The sequence below is a fragment of the Rhinolophus sinicus genome, chromosome 9 (assembly GCF_057876585.1).
Source record: "Rhinolophus sinicus isolate RSI-liver-muscle chromosome 9, RSI-T2T, whole genome shotgun sequence".
Taxonomy (NCBI): domain Eukaryota; kingdom Metazoa; phylum Chordata; class Mammalia; order Chiroptera; family Rhinolophidae; genus Rhinolophus; species Rhinolophus sinicus.
Genome location: NC_142509.1, coordinates 26,272,609 through 26,297,023, shown reverse-complemented (window position 1 = coordinate 26,297,023; position 24,415 = coordinate 26,272,609). Strand labels below are relative to the sequence as shown.

Sequence of the window (24,415 nt, the reverse complement as noted above, 5' to 3'; positions counted from 1 at the left end):
CAAGGCGTTTTTTTCATATGTAATCTAGCAGTTTTGGTTGTTTTCAATGGCACAGTGTTTCTTTTGGGTAACTAATTAGTTTCTTTTGGGTAACTAATTTGTTGTTATTACTACTAGAAACGGAGGCTCTAAAACCTCGTTTTCTGTGTTCGGGCCTGGATGCTCTCTTGTTGGTCTGCACGTGCTGCCTCCCCCCTTTCCACACGGAAATGATTTCTGTGTAGTTGTAGTTCACAAAGCCTCATTAACGACGCCCTCAGCCAGTTCAGTTTTGTTTTGACCATCCTCGGAGTGTGGCTGCAAAGAAAACAAGGTGATAAGAGGATTTTGTCTAAAAAAGACTTTTAATTGTATGACTTCGGATCAGCACACATTCAGCATGGCCTCTTCTGTCTTCTGCATGTACCTGAACTCTGGCGGGAGCGATATTTGGAATGACAAGCCTGAGATAGCACCAGGCACTGAATTACTCCTGTGTGGCAGCATTCACTGCTTTCCGTAGGCCGTGACAGTGACTTCTGTTTTGGAAGGGTGGCTAACAGTGGTCATTGGCAAAGCTGTTTTTTTTTTCATTCAGTTCTGGGTTGATGGGAGATTTAAGTCGCCTGCAGTCTAGGGATGGATTTAGAAAAGGGTTTATGGAGCCGTGGTAGCTACTGCCGTGAAGAGGCTCTTTGGGCGCTCATTCTGCCCATGGAACTGTAGTCCCCATGTGCAGAGGCGCTGAGAGTGGGGCTTGGGGAGCTGGTGCTGGTGCAGCCGGTCTCGCCAAAGTTGAATGTGAAGATGTGTTGTGCTTCCTGACAGTACCGAGTAGCTCATTTCAACTTCACTGTGATTCTCCTTTGCCCCAGTTGGAAGCAGAAGCACCCCGGCTGGCCGAATATCAAGCATACATCGATTTTGAGATGAAAGTTGGTGATCCCGCTCGCATTCAGTTGATCTTTGAGCGCGCCCTGGTTGAGAACTGCCTGGTCCCAGACTTATGGATCCGTTACAGTCAGTACCTAGTAAGATAACTGTTCTGATTTCATTGTGTGTGTGTGTTTACTAATTTGGGATCTATTTAAAGAAAATCAGTAAGAGTGCTTGGAGGTAGTTGCATGCTGCTCTTTGTTCTTTTCCTTCATCTTCTTTTTCTCTTTGTCAACTCACTTAGGGAGTTTTCCTAGTGTTTTAAGTTACTTTAAACTGATCACTAACTGTAAAAACAATTGCATAGTCTTACTGTTAAGGATTTTATAACAGATTACTTTTTTCTTTTAACCTTTTATTATGGAAAAATGTAATCACATAAATGTAGACAGGTTAGTAAAATGAAACTTCATGTACCCATCACCCAGCTTCAACAATTCCCTAATGACACTAGTCTAGTTTCAGCCATGTCCTTACCCATTTTCCCCATTCCGTGTTATTTTGAAGCAAATCCAGAAATCGCTGTTGGTAAAGACTTCAGTGTATATAAAAGATTTGAATCAGGTTCCAAACAAGGTCCGTACATTAGGATTGGCTGATGTCTCTCAAGGCTCTTTATAGGTTCTCTTCTCTACCTCTTGTCTCCCCCACTCCTCCATGATACCTCTTTGTGGAAGAAACCAGTCACGAGACATTTCTAAGGAAATTCCTTTTGTCAGTTGGTTGTGCTGGAAATGTCTCGTCAGTGGTGAAGTCTTAACCATAAAATTTTATCTCCTAACTCTGCAATTCTTTATCGTAGGATCGGCAGCTGAAAGTAAAGGATTTGGTCTTATCTGTACATAATCGTGCGGTTAGAAACTGCCCCTGGACGGTTGCCCTGTGGAGTCGGTACCTCTTAGCTATGGAAAGACACGGAGTTGATCATCAAGTGATTGCTGGTGCGAATGTTTTTGTGGGAAGACTTAACAAGCTTTTTGTCTCAAGTTAGCAGCGTAGAGTTCTGACAGCGGCATTACGTCGGCGTTCCCCAGAGCGTTACTTTGGGATATTGGGTATTAGTGAAAAGAAGGGCTCTAAGTGGGAGATAAACTGGTTGTATTTTTGGCTTCTTAGAGCTTTTTAACATGCCGGTATTTATTGTGATTTTTAAAGAGTCATGGTCTTTTCTCCAAACTTACTTGACCTGGAACTCTTTTATTGCAGGGTGTCTTATGGAATGTGCTCTCTCTAGAACAGTTTGTGCAATGTTATAGTCGCTTTTCTCTTGAACATTTCTTTCTAGCTCATTTCACTTTGTTGCATCTCATTATTATTATTTTAAATCATGTAGTATTTTATAGTCAGTAGAGGTGTTTCGTGATAATCTTGGTAACTTTATGTTAGTTTCTTTTGAATTGGCAACAAACTCTGGCTTTTTCTTCAACTCCAGTGACCTTCGAGAAAGCTTTGAGTGCTGGCTTCATTCAGGCCACCGACTATGTGGAGATTTGGCAAGCGTACCTTGATTACCTGAGGAGAAGGGTTGATTTCAAACAAGGTATTTAAGTTCATGCGCTTCATATCGGAACTGAACTTTTTCTTAACATATCTTCTGGTGAGATGTTCTACTTGCCCAAATACATCGTGATTAGGCAAATGATGTAGACCAGTCGTTGGTAACTATTTTCCCCTAAAAATTTTTGCTGTGTAAGTCTTTTGACACATCGTGCTGTGGATTGTAGAGGAAGAGAGTAAAGGTCCTGAAGTTTTAGGCAGCCTTCTGCCAGTGCTTCCGTCTCATTTTGTGTCTCTCTTCTCTCTCTTTTGTATATCCTAAATAGTTCTCTAAATAAGACTGCTGTGTTTCTTTTAAATCTTTGGACGTATGCAGGATCCCCTGCCTTTCTCCTCGTCCCTCGCAAACAAAAGAAAATAGCAACCAGAACTCGTTCTTGCTCATGCCGGGGGCCTTCAGCCATTTCACTGGCAGCGGGAGACCCCCTCCGCTGGGTTCCCTGTGCTCACTTTTGTCATCGTACTTCCCGTAATGTGCTCTGCTCCACTGTCTCTTGCCCCCACTATGTGGTGAGGGCAGGGACTGGCACTTTTATTTCTGTGTCCCCAGCATGATGCCAGGTACATAATAGGCTCCCGGGAGTTTCAGTGTAGGATTTAAAAAAAACATGGTCTGTGGTTTCATAAAGCCAAACCTCTTTTGCACTTTCTGCCAGACTCCAGTAAAGAGCTGGAAGAGTTGAGGTCCGCATTCACTCGCGCTTTGGAGTATCTGAAACAGGAGGTGGAAGAACGTAAGTGTGGCTCCAACCTACTGCTTTTGTTCCGTTGAATTTCCTGTTCTCAGCTGATGTGCCTTTTCAGGCAGAGGTTCTTTGTCTCTGTAATAGAATTCACTTTCTATTCTTAAAGGTTTCAACGAGAGTGGGGATCCAAGCTGCACTATCATGCAGAACTGGGCAAGAATTGAGGTAAATGGCTTTGACCCACCCGCTGGTTTCATCCACCTTTGTCTCATGGTGTGGCTAAAATTGAGGCAGAATCCCAGCTGATGGTCTAGGCTCTGTTAGGACTCGTGGCATTTAGCTAGCTCGGTGCCCACTTGTTTCTATCTTAGTGAAAATATTAGCTCCCGGGTAGAAGATGTGTAGCAAATGTCTGCATGCCAGGCATTTCCTCATTTACTTCTCCTTCCCTCAGTGCCTCATTCATGAGAGCATGTCAGGTGGGTACTGTGCCAGGCGCTTTCCGAGGTGCTGGGGAAATGAGCTAGAAAGGGCGCCCGCACTGGGAAAGCTTTAACCTAATGCGGAAGACAGACCATCTGACTAATTAGAGGATATAATGAGTTGAATGTTATTACGGGGCCGAGGACCTCCACGTAAGACATGGGAGCTGCCGTTGATCAGCTCCGAGAATTGTAAAATTCGAAAGTTTTATTCTCCGAGGGGGAGTCAGATCAAAGAAACATTTATCGGGTAGTTTCTAGATGGGATGTTTGTGTAATCATTTTAAAGATGAGGCAGCTGAGGCTCAGAGAGGTTAAGTAACTTGCCCAAGTCACTTAGTAAGTGGTGGAGCTGGCGTTTGCTCCTAGATCTACACTGCCTCCCATATTAAAGTTAACGTTGACAAAAATAAACAAGTGACCAGCCAGCACTGTCCCCTGGGCTACCACTCTTTGTTCTCAACAAAGAGGCGTAGGCAGGTAGCTTGAGGCTTGTCACTGCAGAGAGGCTGGAGTGGTTGGGCTGGGCCTGTTACCATGGAGGGCAGCCCGGGGAATGTCCAGGGATTTCCATAGTCAGGGGTGGTTTTTCTAGGCATGTCTGTTTGAAGTATGTTTTGTAATGGGTGTCGATGTCATCAGGTTCAGGTCTTCTCCTAACTGAGCCTTCTAATACATCTTAGGCTCGACTGTGTAATAATATGCAGAAAGCTCGGGAGCTCTGGGATAGCATCATGACTAAAGGAAATGCCAAGTATGCAAACATGTGGCTTGAGTATTACAACCTGGAAAGGTAAGGACCTGGGTGCTTTGTCAGCAGGACAGTCTCTTCGGTCTTGGCCAACGCCTGCTGGCTTGGTCTTGCTCTTTACAGTGGGCCACCGCCTTCCTTCAGCCTGTTTATCATTCGTGGGCAGTGCTAGAGGACCACACATAATATTTGTGCCTGGGCTCTTGTAGCGATGCATTTCTTTTCATTTTTTTGGGGGGGGAAGGGTGGGTGTTGATTTTTGTACATGAACGTTTTATTTGACTTTTTTGAAGGTATTTATTGTTTTAGTATATTTGCTTTGTATATAAAAATGTAAAATACTGAAGAGCACAGAGGAAAAAAACCCCAAATTAACTGCAGTCATGGACCCAGACGTAACCACCATTAGTTAATGGTTTAGGTATTATTTAAGACTTTTCCATGCTTAAATTGAAAAAAAAAAAAAAGAAAGTATAATTATAGTGTATGTATTATAAACCTCTAAAATTATTTTAAATAAGTAAAATATGCCTAATAACATGAGAAGATATAAAGAATATGGCCATCTTTTTTATTCAGTAGAAAGTGAAAGTTTCTTATAATTCCAACCCCAGACATAACCACTCTTAATGCTTGACTATTCCTCTAGATTAGTGGTTCTCATAGTTTTTTGGTCTCAGGACCCCTTTATACTCTTACAATTTGAGGACCACCAAAAACTTTTGTAGATGTAAATTATCTGTTAATATTTACCATATTAGAAAGTGAAAATGGTGTCCTATGCAAACAGCTAACTACTTTAGGTTGCACCCCAAACAGTGACATGTCACTTCCTTTGTGACAGCCTTTGGACTTCGGTATGCAGAAGTGCTTTGTGTGGCTAGTTCTGGAAGCCAGTCTCCTCAGAAGCTAGAGTTGTGGCTGAGCTTGTGCTCCGTGGCACTCACTGTCTGTGAGGAGACTCCCTCTCCCTTTGTGTGCCTTCTGCTCTGTGTCCTGGTGGCAGCACCTGTTTGTTTTCTGCCCTAGGGCACACGGTGACAGCCAGCACTGCAGGAAGGCGCTGCACCGAGCAGTTCAGTGCACGAGCGACTACCCGGAGCACGTCTGTGAAGTGCTGCTCACCTTGGAGAGGACAGAAGGTGGGGACCCTGGGCTCTCTGCTTCTGGCTTGCAGTCTGTAAGGACAGACCATGTCTCTGGCTACAACCCCTCATGTGGCGCATGCTAACAAGGCTGTCCCGGGCTCACCCATGGCAACGAGTCCTCATGCTCCAGAAACCAAGAGGACCCTCCCTCCATCATGCAGCTCTAGCTCGGGGTTCTCACACTCCTTGGTGTGGGGCCGTCCTGTGCATTGCAGGGCCTGTAGCAGCACTAGCAGCATCCCTGGCCTCTCTCTACCCACCCGGTACCTGTAACAATCCCCCCGTCCCCAGTCACGACAACCAAAAATGTCTCCGGACATGGCTGAGTGTTCCCTGTGGGCCAAGGTCACTCCAATTGAGAACCTCTGCTCGAGCACAACGTCACACACTCCAGAGGAGCACAGAGAGGAAGATGGCGACATCAATTTTTGGTTATGTGTACATCACTTGCTGAATTTCAGAGTCCCAGTATTAAGTTTCCAGTAGGCAAATGTGAATTTATCCATGGACATTGGTCTGGATTTTGGGTGTGAAGCCCTCAGAACTTGAAATAAAACACCCAAACAACAAATTACAAAATACCCCACATTTATCATTTGAGGTGCTCTTAAAATTATTCAGTCTTCATATAAATGTCTTGTACCGTTTGCTTTAGAATGTTTTCATAATCTTTGCCAGGGAGAGCCCATATTAGATCACATTCTAGTTTCCGAAGTCTTTTTTCTTAAAGGAGAACGGTTGTTTTAAACATACCTGGAAGGACTATTTAAATTCTAAAACTTTAAGCCTATATATAATAATATCATAAAATTGGGAGCTGATTCTCCATCCAGTTTTTATTGTCTGATGGGAGAGATCTCTTTTGGAATGTGAGGAAATTAAGAAAATCTTATGATAGCCTTCAATAACCTAAAAAGTGAAAGTTTGCCTCTCTTTCTATCAAGGTACTTTAGAAGATTGGGATATAGCTGTTCAGAAAACCGAAACTCGATTAGCTCGTGTTAATGAGCAGAGAATTAAGGTAATTATGCCATTTATTTGAAGTCTTAGGAAGCTCTGATAACTCTTCCGTGTTTCTTATAATATTTCTTTTCAAAACCTTTGAGGTGTTCTTAAAAACTGTCTTTTACTTAGTATTTATTACAAAATATTTGAATCAATATCTAAATCTATCTTGTATTATTTTTCAGATCTGCTTAAAACTTCAGCCCAAACAATGGGTAGTGGGGGAATTTTGGATTTGCTAGAATAGATGAAAAAGAATAGAAAGGAGCCTCACGTAGTCTGGTGATTGGATTATAAACACCCCCAAATTAATGAGGGCCCCAGTTCGATTGAGTCTTTCTTTCTCTGGGTGAATAATTACTGGGGATGTTGTAAAATGTACTGTGGACTTGAGAGACAGCGTCCTGGGAAGCCTGAGAAACACTGGCAGGGGAAGGTTGTGAGCACATCTTTCTCGTTTTTCACGGCCTCGTCCTTTGACTTGGGTAGTGAGTTCCCACTCCCGGTCCCCCTGTCCCTCTTCTCATCACAAGTCAGTATAGTTCATGTCATTGCTGCGTCCAGTATTGCATCAGATTCCCGATTTTCCAGGCTGCAGAGAAGGAAGCCGCCCTCGCCCAGCAAGAAGAAGAAAAGGCTGAATATCGGAAGAAGACCCGGGCCGAGAAGAAAGCGTTGAAAAAGAAGAAAAAGACCAGAGGCACAGACAAGCGCAAAGCAGATGAGGACGATGAGAAAGAGTGGGGCGACGATGAGGAAGGTAAAGCTTTGCAGCAGTTTTATTTGGGGCATCCCAGCCTTCCAGAGACATTGCAAAAACTGTCCAGAGAACTCTTTTCTTGAACCATTTGAGAACACGTTGCTAGCATGATGCTGTCACTCTTCCTGTCCCTGCCTACTTCACGCCCTGTGCCAGGCCCTGCCCTGCACAGACACCCTTGCCCATCCACCTGGGCTCCATTCCCTACGCTGCGCTGTTTGCCACCACTGCCCTCCTGTGCGGTGGCCCTCCTCACCCCACCTGGGCTCCCGTACTCCAAGCTGTCCCTGCTCCTGCCCCATGTGTGGACACGCCTTTATCCTACTCAGGCTCCAGTATCCCAACCCCTGCTGTAGCCCCACCCTGCACGGACACTTGCCTAGCTCAGCCCCACCCATGGTTTTGACTTGGTAGAATTTTCCAACCAGTGTTTCTGTCGATCCTGCAACTCCAGGAATGGGCAGGTGTGGGTCAGATTTATTTCAGCAAATTTAGTCATAGTGAAGAATTGTGTCTAGACATGAAAGGACCTTACATTTTCCTAGTACAAAGTTGTCAGCCAGAGGGATATAGTAATGGAGTCATCATTCAGTTGACCTTTCTCGCGCAACTTTTTGGAGCCTTCAGACATGACCATGGTAGCTCACTGCCCTTCAGAGCTCCTGGTTTAGCAGGGTAAGGCAAATGTGATTGCAATGGCATGTAATTGGGACTTGGGGAGATGTAGGTGTGAATTATGGTGGAAGCCAACCAAGGCACTAGTGGGACAGCTCCCTGCAAGAAAGTTCGTCCAGTTACATGCATCTGGACATCTGCGGGGAGAAGGGAGTTTCTGTTAAGTGAAAAAGAAGGGAAGCCAGACAGAGAGCCGGTGCCAGCAGAGTGTGAGGCACAAAACAGCCTGGCATTTGCTGCCAGCCGCAGATAGCGGGGTTTGAGTCCTGGTGCGGGCGGGGCACCAGGTGCAGGTGATGAGGCTGGAGCTGCAGGCGGACCAGCTGGCCGGGCCCCACTCAGGGCTGCCCTTGAATGCAGCACGCAGGGGTCAGACTTCATCAGGAAGCAGCAGGGAACAGATGGAAGGGTCTGCAAGTAGGGGGCCAGTGCCAGTTGGGTTTCAGTGCTGTGGCTCTGGAGGCAGTGAGGAGAATGGGTTGGAATAGAATGTTGTTACACTCTTGAAGGACACAAGACAATGGTCTAAGTTTTCAGGAACTACAGACCCTTTGTTGCACGTTGCAAAGTGCAGCCTACAGGTGAAGCGCACACTTGCGACTCACCGAGAGTGGATCCCAGGCCCCATCCTGCCCTGGCTGAGGGGCGCTGGAACTTGCCGCCTGAACTCTGAGACCCCTGACCTTTTATGTCATTGTAGACGCTGAGGATGCGTGTTATCTGTTATTCTTGATTCAGTCCACGTATCTGAATATAGTCAGGGTCCAGCAGGACAAGCCAGTGAGCCAGGGAAGACTTGACAGGCTGGGCACGTGCACCATGGTGTCTGGAGCGAGGCGTGTTCCTCACGGGCATCTGTGGTGGGAAGAGCATGTACCCGGAACCGCTCCCTCACAGGAAGCAGTTACTCATTGCCGCCTTTTTTCCTGCCCACCTGTAGAGCCGGCTTCCAAACGCAGAAAGGTTGAGAACAGCGTTCCCCCAGCTGGAGAGGCACAAGCCCTGGAGGCGGAAACAGGCCTCTTTGGGAGAAGCACGCCCGTAGCCATTGAGCCCCCCTCGAAGCAGAAGGAGAGGGCGGCCGCTCTGAAGAGGGACATGCCCAAGGTGCTGCACGACAGCAGCAAGGACGGCGTCACCGTCTTTGTCAGCAACCTGCCCTACAGCATGGACGAGCCGGACGCCAAACTCCGGCCGCTCTTTGAGGCCTGTGGGGAAGTGGTCGAGGTCCGTCCCATCTTCAGCAACCGGGGCGACTTCCGAGGTTACTGCTACGTGGAGTTTAAAGAGGAGAAGTCGGCCCTGAAGGCACTGGAGTTGGACCGGAAGAATGTAGAAGGGAGGCCAATGTTCGTTTCCCCCTGTGTGGATAAGAGCAAAAATCCCGATTTTAAGGTATGTTCGTGGAAAAAACCGTGCCTTTCATGAAGGGTTGCTATAGACACAATGCTTTTTTCACGCTGCAACTTATATGCAAAATACGCAGGGAATAGCTGTACTCCATTAAGAACTAAACTTCTAGAGTTAACTGGGGTCTGTTCCAAGCTGGTTAATTGAGGTCTGACTCAGGGCTCGGTCACTTCGAGCTTGTGTTTGTTGACAGGTGATCATAAAATTAGGAATTGTAATCATGCCTACTTTCCATTGAGTGCTTATGTTTTGTATATTACCTCAGTGGACCCTGACCCAAACTCGGAGAACAGCTGTTTTCATTCTTGCTGTTTTACAGAGGAGGACGTAGAGCAGGGGTGTCCAAACTTTTTCAACGGTTTTCACCAAGGGCCATATGCGGTAAAATACACAAACAGCCGGGCCACTCCCTCGAGGTGAAGTACATATTGCCTCACCTGGTTTATTTAAGTAAACTAAATATATTTTTGGAATTTGCTGCAGGTCAATTAATAATGGATCGTGGGCCGCAGTTGGCCCACAGGCCACAGTTTGGACACCCCTGATGTAGAGGCTTCAAGAGGTTAATTGACTTGCCCAGAGCGACCAAGTCAACAGTTCCCAGCACCCCGTCGACTCTGGTCTGCCTGGCTGGTCCCGGCTGGAGCTGGTCGGTGTGCTGGTTGGGCCCTGAGTGCTTGATTTCTTCCCCTCCTTTGTTCCTGTAGGTGTTCAGGTACAGCACTGCCCTGGAGAAACACAAGCTCTTTATCTCGGGTCTGCCTTTTTCCTGCACTAAAGAGGAACTCGAAGAGATCTGCAAGGCTCATGGCACCGTGAGGGACATCAGGCTGGTTACCAACCGAGCTGGGAAACCCAAGGTCAGCGTCTGAGCCGATGGCACGTAGCCTTCCGAGGCTTGGACAGCCTCGTTTGGTGTCCGTTCAGAGATTATGTGGTTCTCAAGGGGGTTCCTAGTTAATCTGCTAAGAAACAGATGATAAGTTAACGAAGGATAGGCACACTAGGCTCTGCTTCCATCTGGAGTCAGATTAACTTGTTTGTAGCTAATTGTACTACAGAAAGAATCAGGTGTTTGGGGAAAAAGCTACCACAAATTAGTGCAGGGGCGGCACAGTGGGGTCTTGGGGTGAGGGGCCGTCCTCTGCAGTCTCCTCACTCTTGCCCAGACTCCTTTTCACTAGGCCTCCAGTCATTTCCTCAGGTCCCTCCACCGACTCCCGATTTTCATGTCATCCCCTTTAGCCCCTCTTCAGCCTCTTGCTAAATCCTCTTTGTACTGCATTTTGAGTAGTATTCTTTAAGCAAGAGTTTGGGTTACCTCTCTCCCCTCCACCTCCCATCCAGGTAAATTGAGAGTTAAAGAGTATGAAATGGGGGGTAGGGGGTGTGAAGGCATAGACATTAGGGCCCACCTGGGCTGCTCCCCCTGTCCAAGGCGCCTCATCCGTTTGCTGGATTTATACTGATCCGTCTGTCTGTTTTTTGTTTGTTTTGCTGGAGTAAGCACAAGAGATGCTGAACTTAAGGTTACCTGACGTTACAGTCAGTTATAGAAACGGGGAGGAAGAGTATAGCAGGGAGATGAACCTACAGGGGATGGCGGAGGTGGGGAAGGCCACCTGTTGATGGGCTGACCACCTCACCCGAGGGAGGAAGGTGCGTCGTGGCTTCACAGCTTGTGACCTGGCTCTTTCAGGGCCTGGCCTACGTGGAGTACGAGAACGAATCCCAGGCGTCGCAGGCTGTCATGAAGATGGACGGCATGACCATCAAAGAGAACGTCATCAAAGTGGCCATCAGCAATCCCCCTCAGAGGAAAGTTCCAGAGCAGCCTGAAGCAAGGAAAGGACCAGGTGGCCCCATGGTGCCGCGGCAGATATATGGAGCGTAAGTGTTTGCAGGGCCGCCAGTGCGGACTTTGTCCTGGCCGGCGCCACAGTGAATTCGTTTCTGGTGGTGCAGCGTCAAGGACAAGGCCAGGGCCACTGTCCACTGTGGTCCCCAGGGAAGGGTGTCCACAGCACATCCACGCAGAGTGCAAGCCCAGAAGGGGAACCCTTCCTGGTACTCACCAGTTTACACGTGTGATTTATTTAAGGTCAGATTTTTGGGGGCTGTGATTATTGTAAAGTCCTCTTTGCCGGTTGAATCCATATGTGTAAAATGAAGCCAGACCACCGTATGCTTGCCAGGGTAATCTACAGCTCTGGCTGTCACCCTAGAAAAGTCACATCTATACTTGATAGGGATGACAGCAAAATTGCAAGGTGATTTGGTGAGGTCTGAAAGATTATAGCCATTTTTCTCTTTCCTGTGGTGACTACATGACACAGGTTTGGTCCAGGCCAAAATTGGGAAAAAGGCCAAATTAAAGTGATTTTTACCTTCTAGTCAAAGTCAAGGAGACTTAGGCATTATCTTATCCTTCTTGTTTGTTAATTTTCATCTTTTAGTTGGAGTGGTTTAAGACTATCCTGGCTTATTTTCACAAATAAACCAGGGGCGATGAATTGTTGCTTTGAAAGAGTACATTCAGTGTTTGCTTTTGCAGGCGGGGGAGGGGAAGGACCCAGCTTTCTCTGCTGCCTCGCGCCCTGCAACGAACGAGCACTGCAGTAGCTCAAGCTGAGAATGGGCCTGCCCCCAAACCAGCAGCCACCTCAGCAGCCACTGAAGCTCCCAAAATGTCCAATGCTGATTTTGCCAAGTTGCTTCTGCGAAAGTGAACGGGACTCCGAGAGAAGGGAAATGCCTTACTTCATGCTGGCCAGGAAGACCACCAGTCACCCAGCTGTACCCTGGGTATGGAAGCGCCTGCACCCACCTAGTTTCCTCTGGGTTAGACCAAGGGAAGTGGTGTCCAAGGAAGGAGGCTTTAGTGCTCCCTCATATTGAGGGCGACAGGAGGAAAACAATCACTCCATAGGGTGGGCACAGGGTGTAGTTTCTAAGAGGTTTTTTTGTTTTGTTTTGTTTTTAAGAGTTAGAAACGGAAGTGAAACTTGAACACATCGTTTTGAGACTCTGGCCTCGTTTTATAAGACACGTCTCTTACACTCTGCATAGCACATGTGCCCCTCACTCTTTTAATTTTTAAAAGACAAAATGGCAGATGGCAGATGCTAGTAATTCACCAGAATGGCCTATTTTAGTAAAGGGGTGGGGATAGGAGAAGTCACATAAAAACTATTTGATGGGTTTTTGTTGAAGGGGCTGTGTGTTTTTATATTATGTATTTGTAAATGACATGTCAACCCACTGTTTTATGTTTCCTAAAAGCAAAATATTTGTGACATTTGTTTTGTATAGGAATTCTGTGTGCCATCTGCTGTGGACCATTTTCTTTGCCTAGTGAGTAGTGGACTGTGTTGTTTAAATATTGAGTTTCAGCCCTTTGGTTTTGTTTAAATACCATGTCAAGTACAAACTTAAATTTTCCCCATTTAGCTTTGTTTATTAAACTGAAGATCTCTTAAAAACTTGTGGAATGGTGCTGAGCTGTGCATTCAAATGCAGATGTATTTTGAAATGGGTGTACCTTGCTTTACCTAATAGATGTGTAAATAGAACTTTTGTAAGTCAAATCCTATTGTCACTTTGATTTAAATCATTTCAAGTGCAGTTTGTCTTCGTTTTAAAACTTCAGTTTATTGCAGTTTGACACTTTAGCTTTTAAGTTTTTTTTACCTCTCATTTATCAAATATTTATTGCTTAAAAAGTGACACTGGCAGTTCAGTAGGGGAAACGTACTTTATAAAGGCACTCTGGGAGAAAAGTCGGAATTCTTTCCGATGTGATGGAAATCAGCTCTCTTATCTGTTTAAGTTTTTGTGCATCAGTCAGGCTTCACTACATTTCTTAACTTTAACTTTTCATGGAAAAATTTTTATAAAGGAAAGAATAGTGAGATAAACTCCTTAGGTAGCTACCATTGAATGTCAGCATTTCTCACCCCAGAGCCCATCTTCCTTCATTTCTTCCGCCACCGCCTTCCTCCCATATTATGTTGAGGGTTATCCCAGACGTCTTAGCACTCACCCAGTAATATTGTAGCATGTGTCTCTAAGAGATAAGAACGTAAGGGCCGTAATTTTATCATCATTCCTAGAAACGTTAGCAATAATACCTTGATGTCACCTAGTCAGCAAAATTCAATTTCCTATTGTTTCATAAATGTCAGTTCCCCCCCGTAAGTTATGATTGGTCAGTAACTTAAGTCTTTTACTCTGTAGGTCCCTCCCCCTCTACATTGTCTTTCTCTTTTTTGCACAGAACAAAAATTGGTTGTTGTGAGTAATCTGAGTTAAATTCGAGCAGTGGCTATTTCTCACCTCATAAGCAGTCAGAAGAAGCTGTGTGGTAGCCTCTTGTTCTCTGGAATGGCCACTCACTTCCCTGAGGAAGCCCGTTCGGTGGGTGAGGATTTGGGACGGTTGGAGACCAATTCCGAAGAGCCATGAGTATTTCCTTATCGATCCAGGTTTGGGTGGTTTTACTCTGCTGCTTCACATTTCACTGTTTTCTCTTGTTGGCCAATTCTCTGACCTCACTTCATAGTCTCTAATGTTAGCACAGGCTCATCACAGAAGTGAACCTTTTCGCACTGAAACGGGACCCAGTTTAGGTTTGGGGTGTTGACTGTTCTAGAAAGGGATTTTCCAGATGTGACTGGCTTTATGGATTTTCCCCAGAAAAAATCATTTCAGTAACTTCAGTCTTAGTGAAAGGTCAGTGATCCATCCGTCAGCCTACGTAGGCAGCTTACCCAACCAGCTGTCTCATTTTCCTATTGAAAATACGGTCTTAGATCAGTTTTACTGCCAGAATATAAAGAGTAGGGCTAAGGTCCTGAAAAAAATCCCTTCTGCATCCCTCTGACAAATGGGACCGTCTTGTGAATAAGACAGCAAAGTCTGAGGCATTTATTTAACGTAGTAAAATACTTTATTAGAGTTAGTTATTCATTAAAATAATATCCTTCACATACAGCTAAAGTGCCAATTTCTATAATACAAAGCAAGGACTTGTGTCAGGCTTCCTTGGTGTGCTTATAAAACCAAGATGATAGAAGAGTCAGGGTTTAAGAAATACTTTATGGCAGCATACAAATAGGAAAATATTTTCTATAAAGGTTTGGACAACTATCACTTGGGGCCATTTCATATACCTTTATACTTAATTTCCTTAATCCTTCAGAAAACCACTCTCAGTGTGCTTATTCTACAATTAAATATCTGTATAAACATCTGCTACATAATAGTGACCTCATTACTCAGGATCTCAGTTCTCAAATCAGAGACAACACTGTACATATTCACCACCATTCAGACACTGACAAAGTGACGTCCAGTGTTAGACATCATGGGCTCTGTCCCTGGAAGGGGAACGCAAAGATTTCTGACAATTCTGACTAAATAGCAGCAGTCATATTGGCACCTGTGCCATTTATGATGGGAAGAGAAGGTTCTTTCTATTTCTATAGAATAACAACTTGGCTGTATTCCATGTAACACTTTCCAAGTTGCTTGAAAACTAAGGCCACTCCAAGGCAATCCATTCTGCTTCCCCAAGAGGACATTGGACAGTACGGTGGCTGTGGGAGGTGGGGTCAGGTCAGTAAGGGGATAAGACTGCATGACAGAGACACGTCTTGGCTATAGTTAAAGGGTTTTCGTGGTTCAGTAGAAACTGGTGCTCTAATTCAGTATCAAAAGTGCTTATTTGGTGTTGATGTGGCATCTGTTTTCTCAGCTCTTCCTTTACATCTACCTATAGAAGACGTTAAACTCAGAATGGGGGTGAGGGCACACTCACTCACTTGCACAGTACCTACCTCATCTGCAGCATGATTGAGTGGTTCAGTAAACCCCAGAGAACTTCTAGACTAAAACATCTGGTCTGAGTTGCTGCAAATGAAGTGAGAAAAACATTGATAGAAAAAGCGAGGCTGGCCACTCCCCTAGTCTTTATTAGAAAAATAGTCTTGATATGGAAAAATAGCCTCTGGCACTAGAGTTTGCAAACTAACTGGCTCAAAGACTCTTCTTGAAATAAGCAAGGTATCGAACTAGAAATGTCAACATTCATTTTATTTCACATCTCAGAAGTTTGCTCTACCAGTAAGAATTAGTTACAACACTAACCTCTTTGTAGGGGAGCAAAAACCTCTAAAAAAGCAAGTGTTCAGTCATTTCTCAAAACTGGGACCGGGTTCTGACCTCCCAGGTAGAATCACAGAACCTTTCGGCCAGTTTCAGAGAAAGACTTGGAGGAGTTAGTCCTATGGCTCTGGACCTTGTCCCACAGCTCTTGGCCTCTCCCCACCTTAGTGCAAATTCTGCTCCAGAAGCTATTCTGGTCCCTCCCGAAGCACTGGTGCCCCCAAAGCCTGCTGGGACCACCACAAGGACAGGCCATCAGCACGGACAGCAGACACAACATTTACTAGCTCAAAAGAACAAAATAAATAACTTGGCTAAATTATAAGTTATCTTAGAGACAAGGCTTAATAATTTAGTTTTTTTTTTCTTTAACTAAAAAAGCATTTGGAGGTAAAGAATGTTTAAGTTCCTTATCTATCTCCTTTTGCTTTGGGAGATGACAAGGTTTCTAGAAATGCTCAGTTTCTTTGATTTTCTTTTTTTCTCCTCCCGGACATCCCATCTCCAAGGGAGGATTTAGAAGGTTAAGGTTTCACAGGCAGCGTCTCTTTGAACCCAGAGTGGTTGGGTTTGGCCTCTGGCAGCGCCACTGGGTACTCTGTTGTGGCGAAGAGCAGGGTGTCCAGGGTGGTCTCCGTACACTTGGCAATGAAACGGATGAACGGCCTCACGTCGCCTTCATTGGCGACCTCCAGTACGTGGTAGTACTCCGACCTCTGCTCCTTGCGGATGGTGATGGGCGGGTAGCCCGCCTGCATCAGGATGAGGTTCATCAGCAGGCGCGAGGTCCTCCCGTTGCCGTCGATGAAAGGATGGATGTAGACGAGCTTATAATGGGCCAGGGCTGCGAACTCCACTGGGTGCAGGTTCATGGCGTCCTCGGAGTTGAGCCACTGTATGAATTCCTGCATCTGCTTTTCCACGTCTTGAGGATGGGGTGGGATGTGGTGTCCCACGAGGACCTGTGTCGTCCGAAACCTGCCAGCTTCCACCGGATCCACATAGCCCAGCACCCGCCGGTGGATCTCCAGGACGTCGCTGATGGAGACCGACCCGATGCGGGAAACCAGCGTCGTGTTGACGTACTTCATCGCCGCGTGCATGCCAATCACCTCGTTCTGCTCCTCCAGGCTTTTCCCTGGCACGGCGTAGCGGGTCTCCAGGATGTGCCTGATTTCCGAGAGGGTTAGGGTGTTGCCCTCGATCGCAACCGTGTGGTAGATGTGATGGTAGTACGTTTCCTCCATGACCCTGCGCAGCGCGGAGCTGCCCTTGGGGATGGACATGACCTTCTTCACTTTGCTGTCGATGATGCTGAAGTACCGCTGGTCGATCTCCTCCACCAGCGGCAGCGTCCGGTCCCGGTGGATCAGCGCTTTCTCGTGGTAGGGCGAGATGGTCAGCGCTCTGGTGTACAAGTAATCGGCCTGGATGATGTCCTTTTCTTCTTCGGAGAAGATGCCGAACTCAGTGAGGGCGTCTGCAAAGTTCGGGTCCATTCTGAGGGCGTGCAAGAAGAGCTTGTGGGCTTTCTCCCGCTTGCCCTGGCGTTTCATATCCAGGGCTTGGTTCAAAGCCGCTTTGGCTTCCAACGTACCACCTAGAAAAGAGCCAAAAACAGCACTGTCAGGGAGAGCAAGGAGTGGCAAAGGACACTGAGGTAAGCTGTCAACTGCAGGGCCCCCAGGGGAAGCATGGCCTTGGGCGGCTCGTTCCAGCCATTCTTTCATGCTCTTCAGTGTGCCCCTACCACTCCACGTATGGTTCCCTCAGCCCCATGGGGCAGTAGGCTGTTCCTTGTCCTCTTGTCCCCAAAGCCATTCTCCGTACCCTGGGAGGCATCACCTGGCCCCCGCCCCGGTGAATGGCTTCCTCTGTGGCCACAGCTCCCGTCACAGGGCCCTCCCTGCATCTTCGCCGGCTCTTGGCCATTCTGGTGCTCCGCGGCCTGACTACCTGCTCTGCCCCTGGAGACCAGGCTGTGAGGACCTCCCTGCTGGACTAGCCCGAGGCCTCCCTATCCCTGGGCCCTTTAATTCTTTTCACCTGGTGGTTCTCAGCTGGACCCTACTCGACATCCTGGCTTCTTCCACTGGCCCCACCAGTCAGTGTCAACCAGGCCTAATCGGCTTCCTTTAGTTCATGTGCCCCAGGCTCTCTCACCCTTTCGTCTCTGCCTGGAGCACTCTCCCCTATGCCTGTTCCCTTGGGTCACTCCTGCTTACACCTGGGTCTCGGGCATCCCTTCCCAGGGAGCCTTCCTGTTGTGCGCCTGCAGCCCCCTCTGCTCCTCCATCACTGCACTGGTGGCACTGTATCTGTCACCTGTCAGTTTGTCTAGGCTGGGAGCTCAGAGCTGACTTCTTCACTATAATACCCTGTGCCCTGCATACAGGACACTCTAAATATCTATCACATGAACAAGTGTTGAGAGAGATGTCCTCATCATGGCAGAGTGAGAAGACTCCACTGTTTCTCCCCTTAAATGTACAAGTCAGACAACTCTAATTCAACAAAGGATTCCCTGCTTGACACACAACCACACCTGAAAGATCCATGCATTGGAACATCTGAAGGTAGGTATACGGGAACGAGTAGGGGAGTCAGAATTGGGTAAGGACAGGGATGGTGGCCACAGATAAGGTTTGGTGTCCACTGGGAGCAGTGGAGAAGCTCGGTTGCAGACTTCACTACAGCCTGGATTGTAAGAGGGGCAGAGCATTTTCTCTCCTGGAAAAGGCATCTCCCTTCCCAGATCCCCATCGAGGCACAGGCAGGTAGAGGTGGCTGGGAAGTCTTAAACAAGACAGCAGAGCTGACTGCCTCTGCTGATGATGGTGGGGGTTGGGAGGGTGGAGTCATGAGATCATGAACTTGCCTTCTCTGCCCCAAACACCCCAGCAGAGCTCGGGTAAAGAAAGCTGGGAAATGAAAATAAAACATACCAAAATTTTGGGGATGCAGCAAAAACACAACTAAAAGGGAAGCTTATAGCAAGCATTATGGGCCTACCTCAAGAAACAAGAAAAATCTCAATCTAATATCACACCTTACCTAGAAAAAGAAGAAATGAACTTCAAAATTGATAGAAAGGAAATAATAAACATCAGTGGAAATAAATGAAATAGAGAACAAAAAGACAAGAGCTGTTTCTTTGAAAAGAGACACAAAATTGAGCAACCTCTGGCCACACTAAGGAAAAAAAGAGAAGACTCAAAATAAAAAATGAAAGATGAGAAATTTAAATGGACACCACAAAACCACAAAGGATTATACAAGAATATTAAGAGAAGCTATATGCCACCAGATTCAATAACCTAGGAGAAATGGACAAATTCTTAGAAATATACAGTCTTCCTGGGCTGAATCATGAAAAATGGGAAAACCTAAAAAGACCCATTACTAGTAAGGGAATTGAAACAGTAATCAATAATCTATAAAATGAAAATCCAGGGATAGATGGCTTCACTGGTAAATTCTATCAAACATTCAAAGAAGATTTAATACCAATCCTCAGCCTAATCCAAAATACTGAAGAGTTGCGAATACTCGCTATCTCATTTTACGAAGCCAGCATTACCCTGATACCAAAACCAGGCAAGGACAATACAAAAAAAGAAAATTACAGGCCTATATCTGATGAATACAGATGCAACAATTCTAAACAAGATACTAGCAAACTGAATACAAGAATGCATTAAAAAGGTCATATATCATCAAGTGGGGTTCATTCCAGGGATGCAAGGATGGTTTAACACAAGTCAATGATCACATTGACATAATATTAACAAAATAAAAGATAAAAATCACGATTATATAGATAGATGCAGAAAAAGCATTTGACAAGTTACAACATCCACTTATGATTAAAACACTCAATAAAATGGGTATAGAAGGAAAGCACCTCAACATAATAAAAGGCCATATGTGACAAATTCTCAGCTAATATACTTTGGTGAAAAGTGGAAAACTTTTCCTCCAGGATTAGGAACAAGACAAAGACGTCCATTGTTGCCACTGATACTCAACATAATACTGTAAGTCTTAGAGCAATTAGATGAGAAAAAGAAAGACAAGGCATCCAAATTGGGGATGAAGAAGTAAACTCACTATTTGCAGATGATAGGATTCTATATATCAAAAACCCTAAAGACTCTACCAAAAAACTTAAATAAATACAGTAAAGTTGCAGAATACAATTGCAACAAAAAGGATAAAATACCTAGGAATAAACTTAACAAAGGATGTTAAGGACCTATACACTGAAAACTACAAGACATTGTTTAAAGAAATTAAAGAAGACGAACAGATATTCTACCTTTCATGGGTTGGAAGAATCAACATATTTAAAATGCCCATATTACCTAAGGTGATACACAGATTTAATGCAATTCCTATCAAAATCTCAATGGCATTTTCCACAGAAATAGTACAACAACAAAAAAACAAAAAAAATCCTCAAATTTATATGAAACCACAAAAGACCCTGAATAGCCAAAGCAATCAGGAGAAAAAAACAACTCAGAGGCACCACCCCCCCCGACTTCAAACTATACTACAGAGCTACAGTAATCAAAATAGTATGTAAGGTATTGGCAGAAAAAAAAGACACAGACCAATGGAACAGAACTTGGAGCCCAGAAATAAACCCACACATATATGGGCAACTAATTCTCAACAAAGGAGCCAAAAATATACAATGGAGAAAGGAAGACCTCTTCAATAAATGGTGTTAGGAAAGCTAGAAAGCCACGTGCAAAAGAATGAAACTAGACTGCTGACACCATACACAAAAATTGACTCAAAATGAATGAAAGACTTGAATATAAGACCTGAACCAATAAAATACATAGAAGACGACACAGGCACTAAACTTGGTTTTAGAGGGGTTTTTGTGAACTTGACCCCAAAGGCAAAGGAAGTAAAAGCAAAAATGAATGAGACTACATCAAACTAAAAAGCTTCTGCACAGCAAAAGACCAACAAAACAAAAAGGCAACCAACTGAATGGGAGATGTTTGCAAATGATACCTCTGATAAGGGGCCCATATCCAATATAAAGAACTCATACAACTCAACAAGGAAAAAACAACCGAACTTAAAAACGGGCAGAGGACCTGAATAGACACTTTTCCACGGATGACACACAGAAGACCAACAGATGTATGAAAAGATGCTCATCTATGTACTCTATTGTGTGCTCACCACCCAAAGTCTAGTCTCCTTCTGTCAGCGTATATTTGACCCCCTTTACCCTTTGTTATAAAGAAAATGCAAATCAAAACCTTGATATACCACCTCACATCTGTTAGAATGGGTAGTACCAATGAGACAGTAAGTGTTGGAGAGGATGTGGAGAAGAGGGAACCCTCGCACACTGCTGGTGGGAATGTAAATGGGTGCAGCCACTGTGGAAAACAGTATAGAGGTTCCTCAACAAAGTAAGAATAGAGCTACCATAGGACCCAGCAACCTCTCTCCTAGGTATCTACCAGAAAATTTGGAAAACATTTATTCATACAGATACCGGGGGTGCCAAAAAAACGTATACACATGACTTGTATTCATCTTTTGTTATTGGTATATCGAGTATTACAATTTTAATACAGTTTTTTCCCTTCTTAAAATGTGTATGTATACATTTTTTGGCATCCTCTCTATATATACCTCTTATGTTCACAGTAGCATAATTTACAGTAGCCAAGGCATGTAAACAACCTCAGTGTCCTTCAACAGATGACTGAATAAAGAAGATGTGGTACTTACATATAATGGAATATCTACTCTGCCATAAAAAAGATGAAATAGTGCCATTTGCAACAACATGGATGGATCTTGAGAGTATCACGCTAAGTGAAATAAGGCAGATGTTAAAGGACAAGAACTGGGTGATTTCACTGTGTGGGACGTAAAACAAAGCAACAAACAAACAAAAAAAAAACAAGCACACAGATACAAACAGAATGGTGATTACTAGAGGGGAGGGGGGTGGCGGGAGGGCAAAGGGTACAGGGGGTCAAATACATGGTGACAGAAGGAGACTAGACTTTGGGTGGTGAGCATACAATAGAGTACATAGATGTTGTATTACAAAGTTATATACCGAAAATTTATATGTTATAAACTAATGTTACTCCAATAAATTTAAAAAGTGTAAACAACACAAATTATGAACAGATAAATAAATGGCATAATCCCCCCGCCCTCCCCCAAAAAAAGGCACTGAGAGACCCCTGCTGTCTTACCCGGAGAGGCCTTGGTCTTGACCACCAGCAGTGCTGCGTCCTTGGAGGTGACACTGAGCTCCGTGGATGGGCTGGTGCACTTGGTGATGGCATACTGTGCCCTGTCCAGCTTGCTCCTGAGCAGGTAGAAGCCTTTGAGCCAGGCCCAACACTGCTCCTCCACGGGCCCCAGCGGCAGCAGCAGGGCCAGCAGGGAGCCCAGTACCATACTCAGCAGCATCACCCACAGGAAGCGGCCCCAGACGGAGACCCATTTTGGTTCAGTCACTGCCATTACTGAAGCCATCGGCAGGAGTGTCATCTGGACTCAGGGGTAGGCCCCTGGCACATACCCAGTCACCAGAGAGAGCTGGACCTGCAAGGCACCAAGAGTTGTGGGAGGTGAGGCCGGGGAAGTGATACGCTTAGGATGCGTTTCTGTCTCCAGCTAGTGTCTGGAGACCCCCACGCCTATTAACTCACTATGACCAGGTGGTGGGGGCAAGCAAGAAGTGGATATAAACAGGGAGGGGTGAGCCTGGAAGAACTGGTGCCACCTCCAGGGTGGTGTGACTGAAAAGTAATGCCACCACTGCCCAACACAGTAAGCACTTACTGTGTGCCAGGCCCTGTGCTAAGCACTAAGAACTTCGCATCCTGTATCCTGCAGTCTTCCAACAGGAGCTGACGCTATCATCACCCCACTCTCCAGATGAAGAAACAAGCTCAGAGAGGCGAAGTCCCTTGGTTCAAGTCACCCACTGAACAAGCGACAGCCTTAGGACTTGAATTCAGGACCCCATTGCTCTAAAATACCGCACTTTCACCACAAATTCTGTGGCTTCTAACACTGGGTGTCTGGGACACAACATACACACATACCCAGACTGGCTAAGGTAGTGCTCAGGCCCATCCTTTGGCAAACACAACTGTTTGGGGGCCTGATTTATTGCCATATGGGTGGCCACCTCTCCATGCCCTCACTCTTATCTTAGCCACATTGCTGTCCAGCAGGGGTGCTGCCTAGAGTTTGGACAGTCTCAGCATCTAAACAAGAAAGCAGGGTGTGGGCCAGAGCGGTGACCCCTTGTCCTCTGTGACAGCAGGCATGTGCTTGGGGCCGGTCAGGTCTGCAAGCCATTAGGCTAACAAGCATGTACTGGGCGACTACGCTGTGCTAGGCACTGAGCTGAGCGCTAGCCCTGCATTATCTCACTTAATCCTCACTGACCTAGGGAGTTACCCCAGCTCCATTTATGGAGAGAAACAAGGCGCCGACAGGGTAAGTCAACTCCCAGGAGGGGAGGCCCACAGGGAGCTGACAGAGGCGTCGGAAATCCCCAGTGTGAGTCCACAGTGCCCGGTCTCACCTCTACCTTATTCATAACCAGGGCCTGTGCACCTGCTCCGGGCTGCTCCTGCTGCTAGGCCTCCAGGTCCCAGAAGTGGTCGATTAGGTTTCTGATCGCTCAGGGCTGAGTCTAGTGCGGGAGGCTGGCTCGTTGATACAGGACTGGCTTGGTATACTCTCTAAGGGGGTACGCGTGGCGTGCCGTGGGTCACGGAAGGTGTGGGCCACTGTCGTCCAGCTGGTCTGGACGCGCTCCCCGAGGGACAGACTTCTTGGAGGAGCTGGGTTTTGCCGGTGATGCCGCTGTGCACGGGGGAGGAAGAAGTGCGTTCCTCTAGGCGCGAATCTCTCACCCCTCTACGCTAGGAAGAGGGAAACTGAGGCCCAGAGAGGCGAGGGGACTGGATAAGGTCACTGTGGGGAGCCGACCCTTTCCGACCCCGCCCAGGGCTCGCTGCTCTGTCGCACCCTCCCCGCTCGCTCCTTCCGAAACCCTCGGGCTCGCCCCCTCCTCACCGCGCGCCGCTGCCAAGGCCCGTGGCGGCCTTCCGGGCATTCGCAGGGTCCGCGGCGCCGGCTCCCAGGACCTCCTCCGCCGCCGCCTTCTAGCCCCGCCCCGGGCGACTCGCCATTGGTCGGCCTGCCATCCTCGTCTTGGCGGATTGGCTTTCCTCACTGGTCCGCCTCTCGCATTTCCGGGTTCTAGCATCCGCGTCGGCTTTCCCGGGAAAGGCTCACCGTGGGCCACTCCTATTGGTTGGCTCCTGCGTTTGTCTCGTGCCCGTTGCAGCCAATAAACAACAGGAGGGGCGGGGCCTGGGCGACAGGCGGGAGTAACGGGTGCGGAAAACCCCACGGGGAATGCGGTTTGGGGATGCGGTACGGAAAAGGACGGAAACTCGGAACCTCGTAATTCCGCTCGCTTGGAGCTGCTGCCCTTCCCTCAGTCTCATCCGGGGGCATCTCTCCTAGCCTCAGTTTCCTTAGGTGTAAAATGAGGACGCGGATGGCTTGCACCTCTCCACCCAGTTAGTCTGACCTCACAGCCTAGTTATCCTCCACCCTGTGCTACGAAGGTGCGTTCTTTCGCCTTGACCTTCTCTCTTTGCCTCCCTGACTTTTTAATTTGGATCCTCCAGAGAAGGGCCTGGCTGCTTCTTTTGGCTTCCCAGAGAGATAGAGGATTGTTTCTTGATGCAGAGAGCTGAAGACTCCACCTTAATTCACAAATATTGAAATTAAACATCCAGGATGTGCCCAGAGATGCTAAGCATTAAGATGTTATG

General features: G+C 46.5%; 2 protein-coding genes across 8 annotated transcripts in view; one reads left to right on the top strand and one right to left on the bottom strand.

Moving 5' to 3' along the window:
* Positions 1 to 12,871, top strand: part of SART3 (spliceosome associated factor 3, U4/U6 recycling protein) — a 30,340-nt gene extending 17,469 nt beyond the window's left edge. For 2 of the 4 annotated variants that reach the window (XR_002139677.3, XR_012492736.2), the window contains exons 7-20: positions 855 to 1,010; positions 1,718 to 1,856; positions 2,348 to 2,455; positions 3,129 to 3,206; positions 3,325 to 3,383; positions 4,324 to 4,433; positions 5,421 to 5,533; positions 6,484 to 6,560; positions 7,136 to 7,304; positions 8,920 to 9,374; positions 10,097 to 10,249; positions 11,089 to 11,279; positions 11,944 to 12,194; positions 12,702 to 12,871. Coding sequence is in view for 2 of the 4 variants with exons in the window: in XM_019757493.3 (XP_019613052.3) it covers positions 855 to 1,010; positions 1,718 to 1,856; positions 2,348 to 2,455; positions 3,129 to 3,206; positions 3,325 to 3,383; positions 4,324 to 4,433; positions 5,421 to 5,533; positions 6,484 to 6,560; positions 7,136 to 7,304; positions 8,920 to 9,374; positions 10,097 to 10,249; positions 11,089 to 11,279; positions 11,944 to 12,118 (1,983 nt within the window). In the remaining 2 variants the exon portion in view is untranslated. Of the gene's footprint in view, positions 1 to 854; positions 1,011 to 1,717; positions 1,857 to 2,347; positions 2,456 to 3,128; positions 3,207 to 3,324; positions 3,384 to 4,323; positions 4,434 to 5,420; positions 5,534 to 6,483; positions 6,561 to 7,135; positions 7,305 to 8,919; positions 9,375 to 10,096; positions 10,250 to 11,088; positions 11,280 to 11,943 lie in introns of all 4 variants that reach the window. The other 2 variants (XM_019757493.3, XM_019757494.3) reach the window with 1 other exon arrangement.
* Positions 12,872 to 14,314: 1,443 nt separating this feature from the next.
* FICD (FIC domain protein adenylyltransferase) lies at positions 14,315 to 23,777 on the bottom strand. 4 transcript variants are annotated; one of them, XM_019757520.3, is made up of 4 exons: positions 23,646 to 23,769; positions 23,155 to 23,432; positions 21,800 to 22,154; positions 14,315 to 17,154 (listed from the first exon to the last, which is right to left on the bottom strand). In XM_019757520.3, the coding sequence occupies exons 3-4, from the start codon at positions 22,098 to 22,100 to the stop codon at positions 16,079 to 16,081; spliced, it is 1,377 nt and encodes a 458-aa protein (XP_019613079.1). In that variant the 5' UTR covers positions 22,101 to 22,154; positions 23,155 to 23,432; positions 23,646 to 23,769; the 3' UTR covers positions 14,315 to 16,078. The 4 variants fall into 4 exon arrangements, with proteins under 4 accessions (XP_019613079.1, XP_019613078.1, XP_019613077.1 ...); XM_019757519.3 differs by lacking the exon at positions 23,155 to 23,432 and having other exon boundaries at positions 23,646 to 23,777; XM_019757518.3 differs by lacking the exon at positions 23,646 to 23,769 and having other exon boundaries at positions 23,181 to 23,316.
* Between the last annotated feature and the right edge of the window lie 638 nt (positions 23,778 to 24,415).

Excerpts from the sequence above, each read along its gene's own strand:
- FICD (XM_019757519.3), bottom strand. The coding sequence starts at position 22,100 with ATGACACTCCTGCCGATGGCTTCAGTAATGGCAGTGACTGAACCAAAA. Across the intron at positions 17,155-21,799 it reads CAAGACCAAGGCCTCTCCGG|GTGGTACGTTGGAAGCCAAA; the intron begins GTAAGACAGCAG and ends GCTCTTTTCTAG.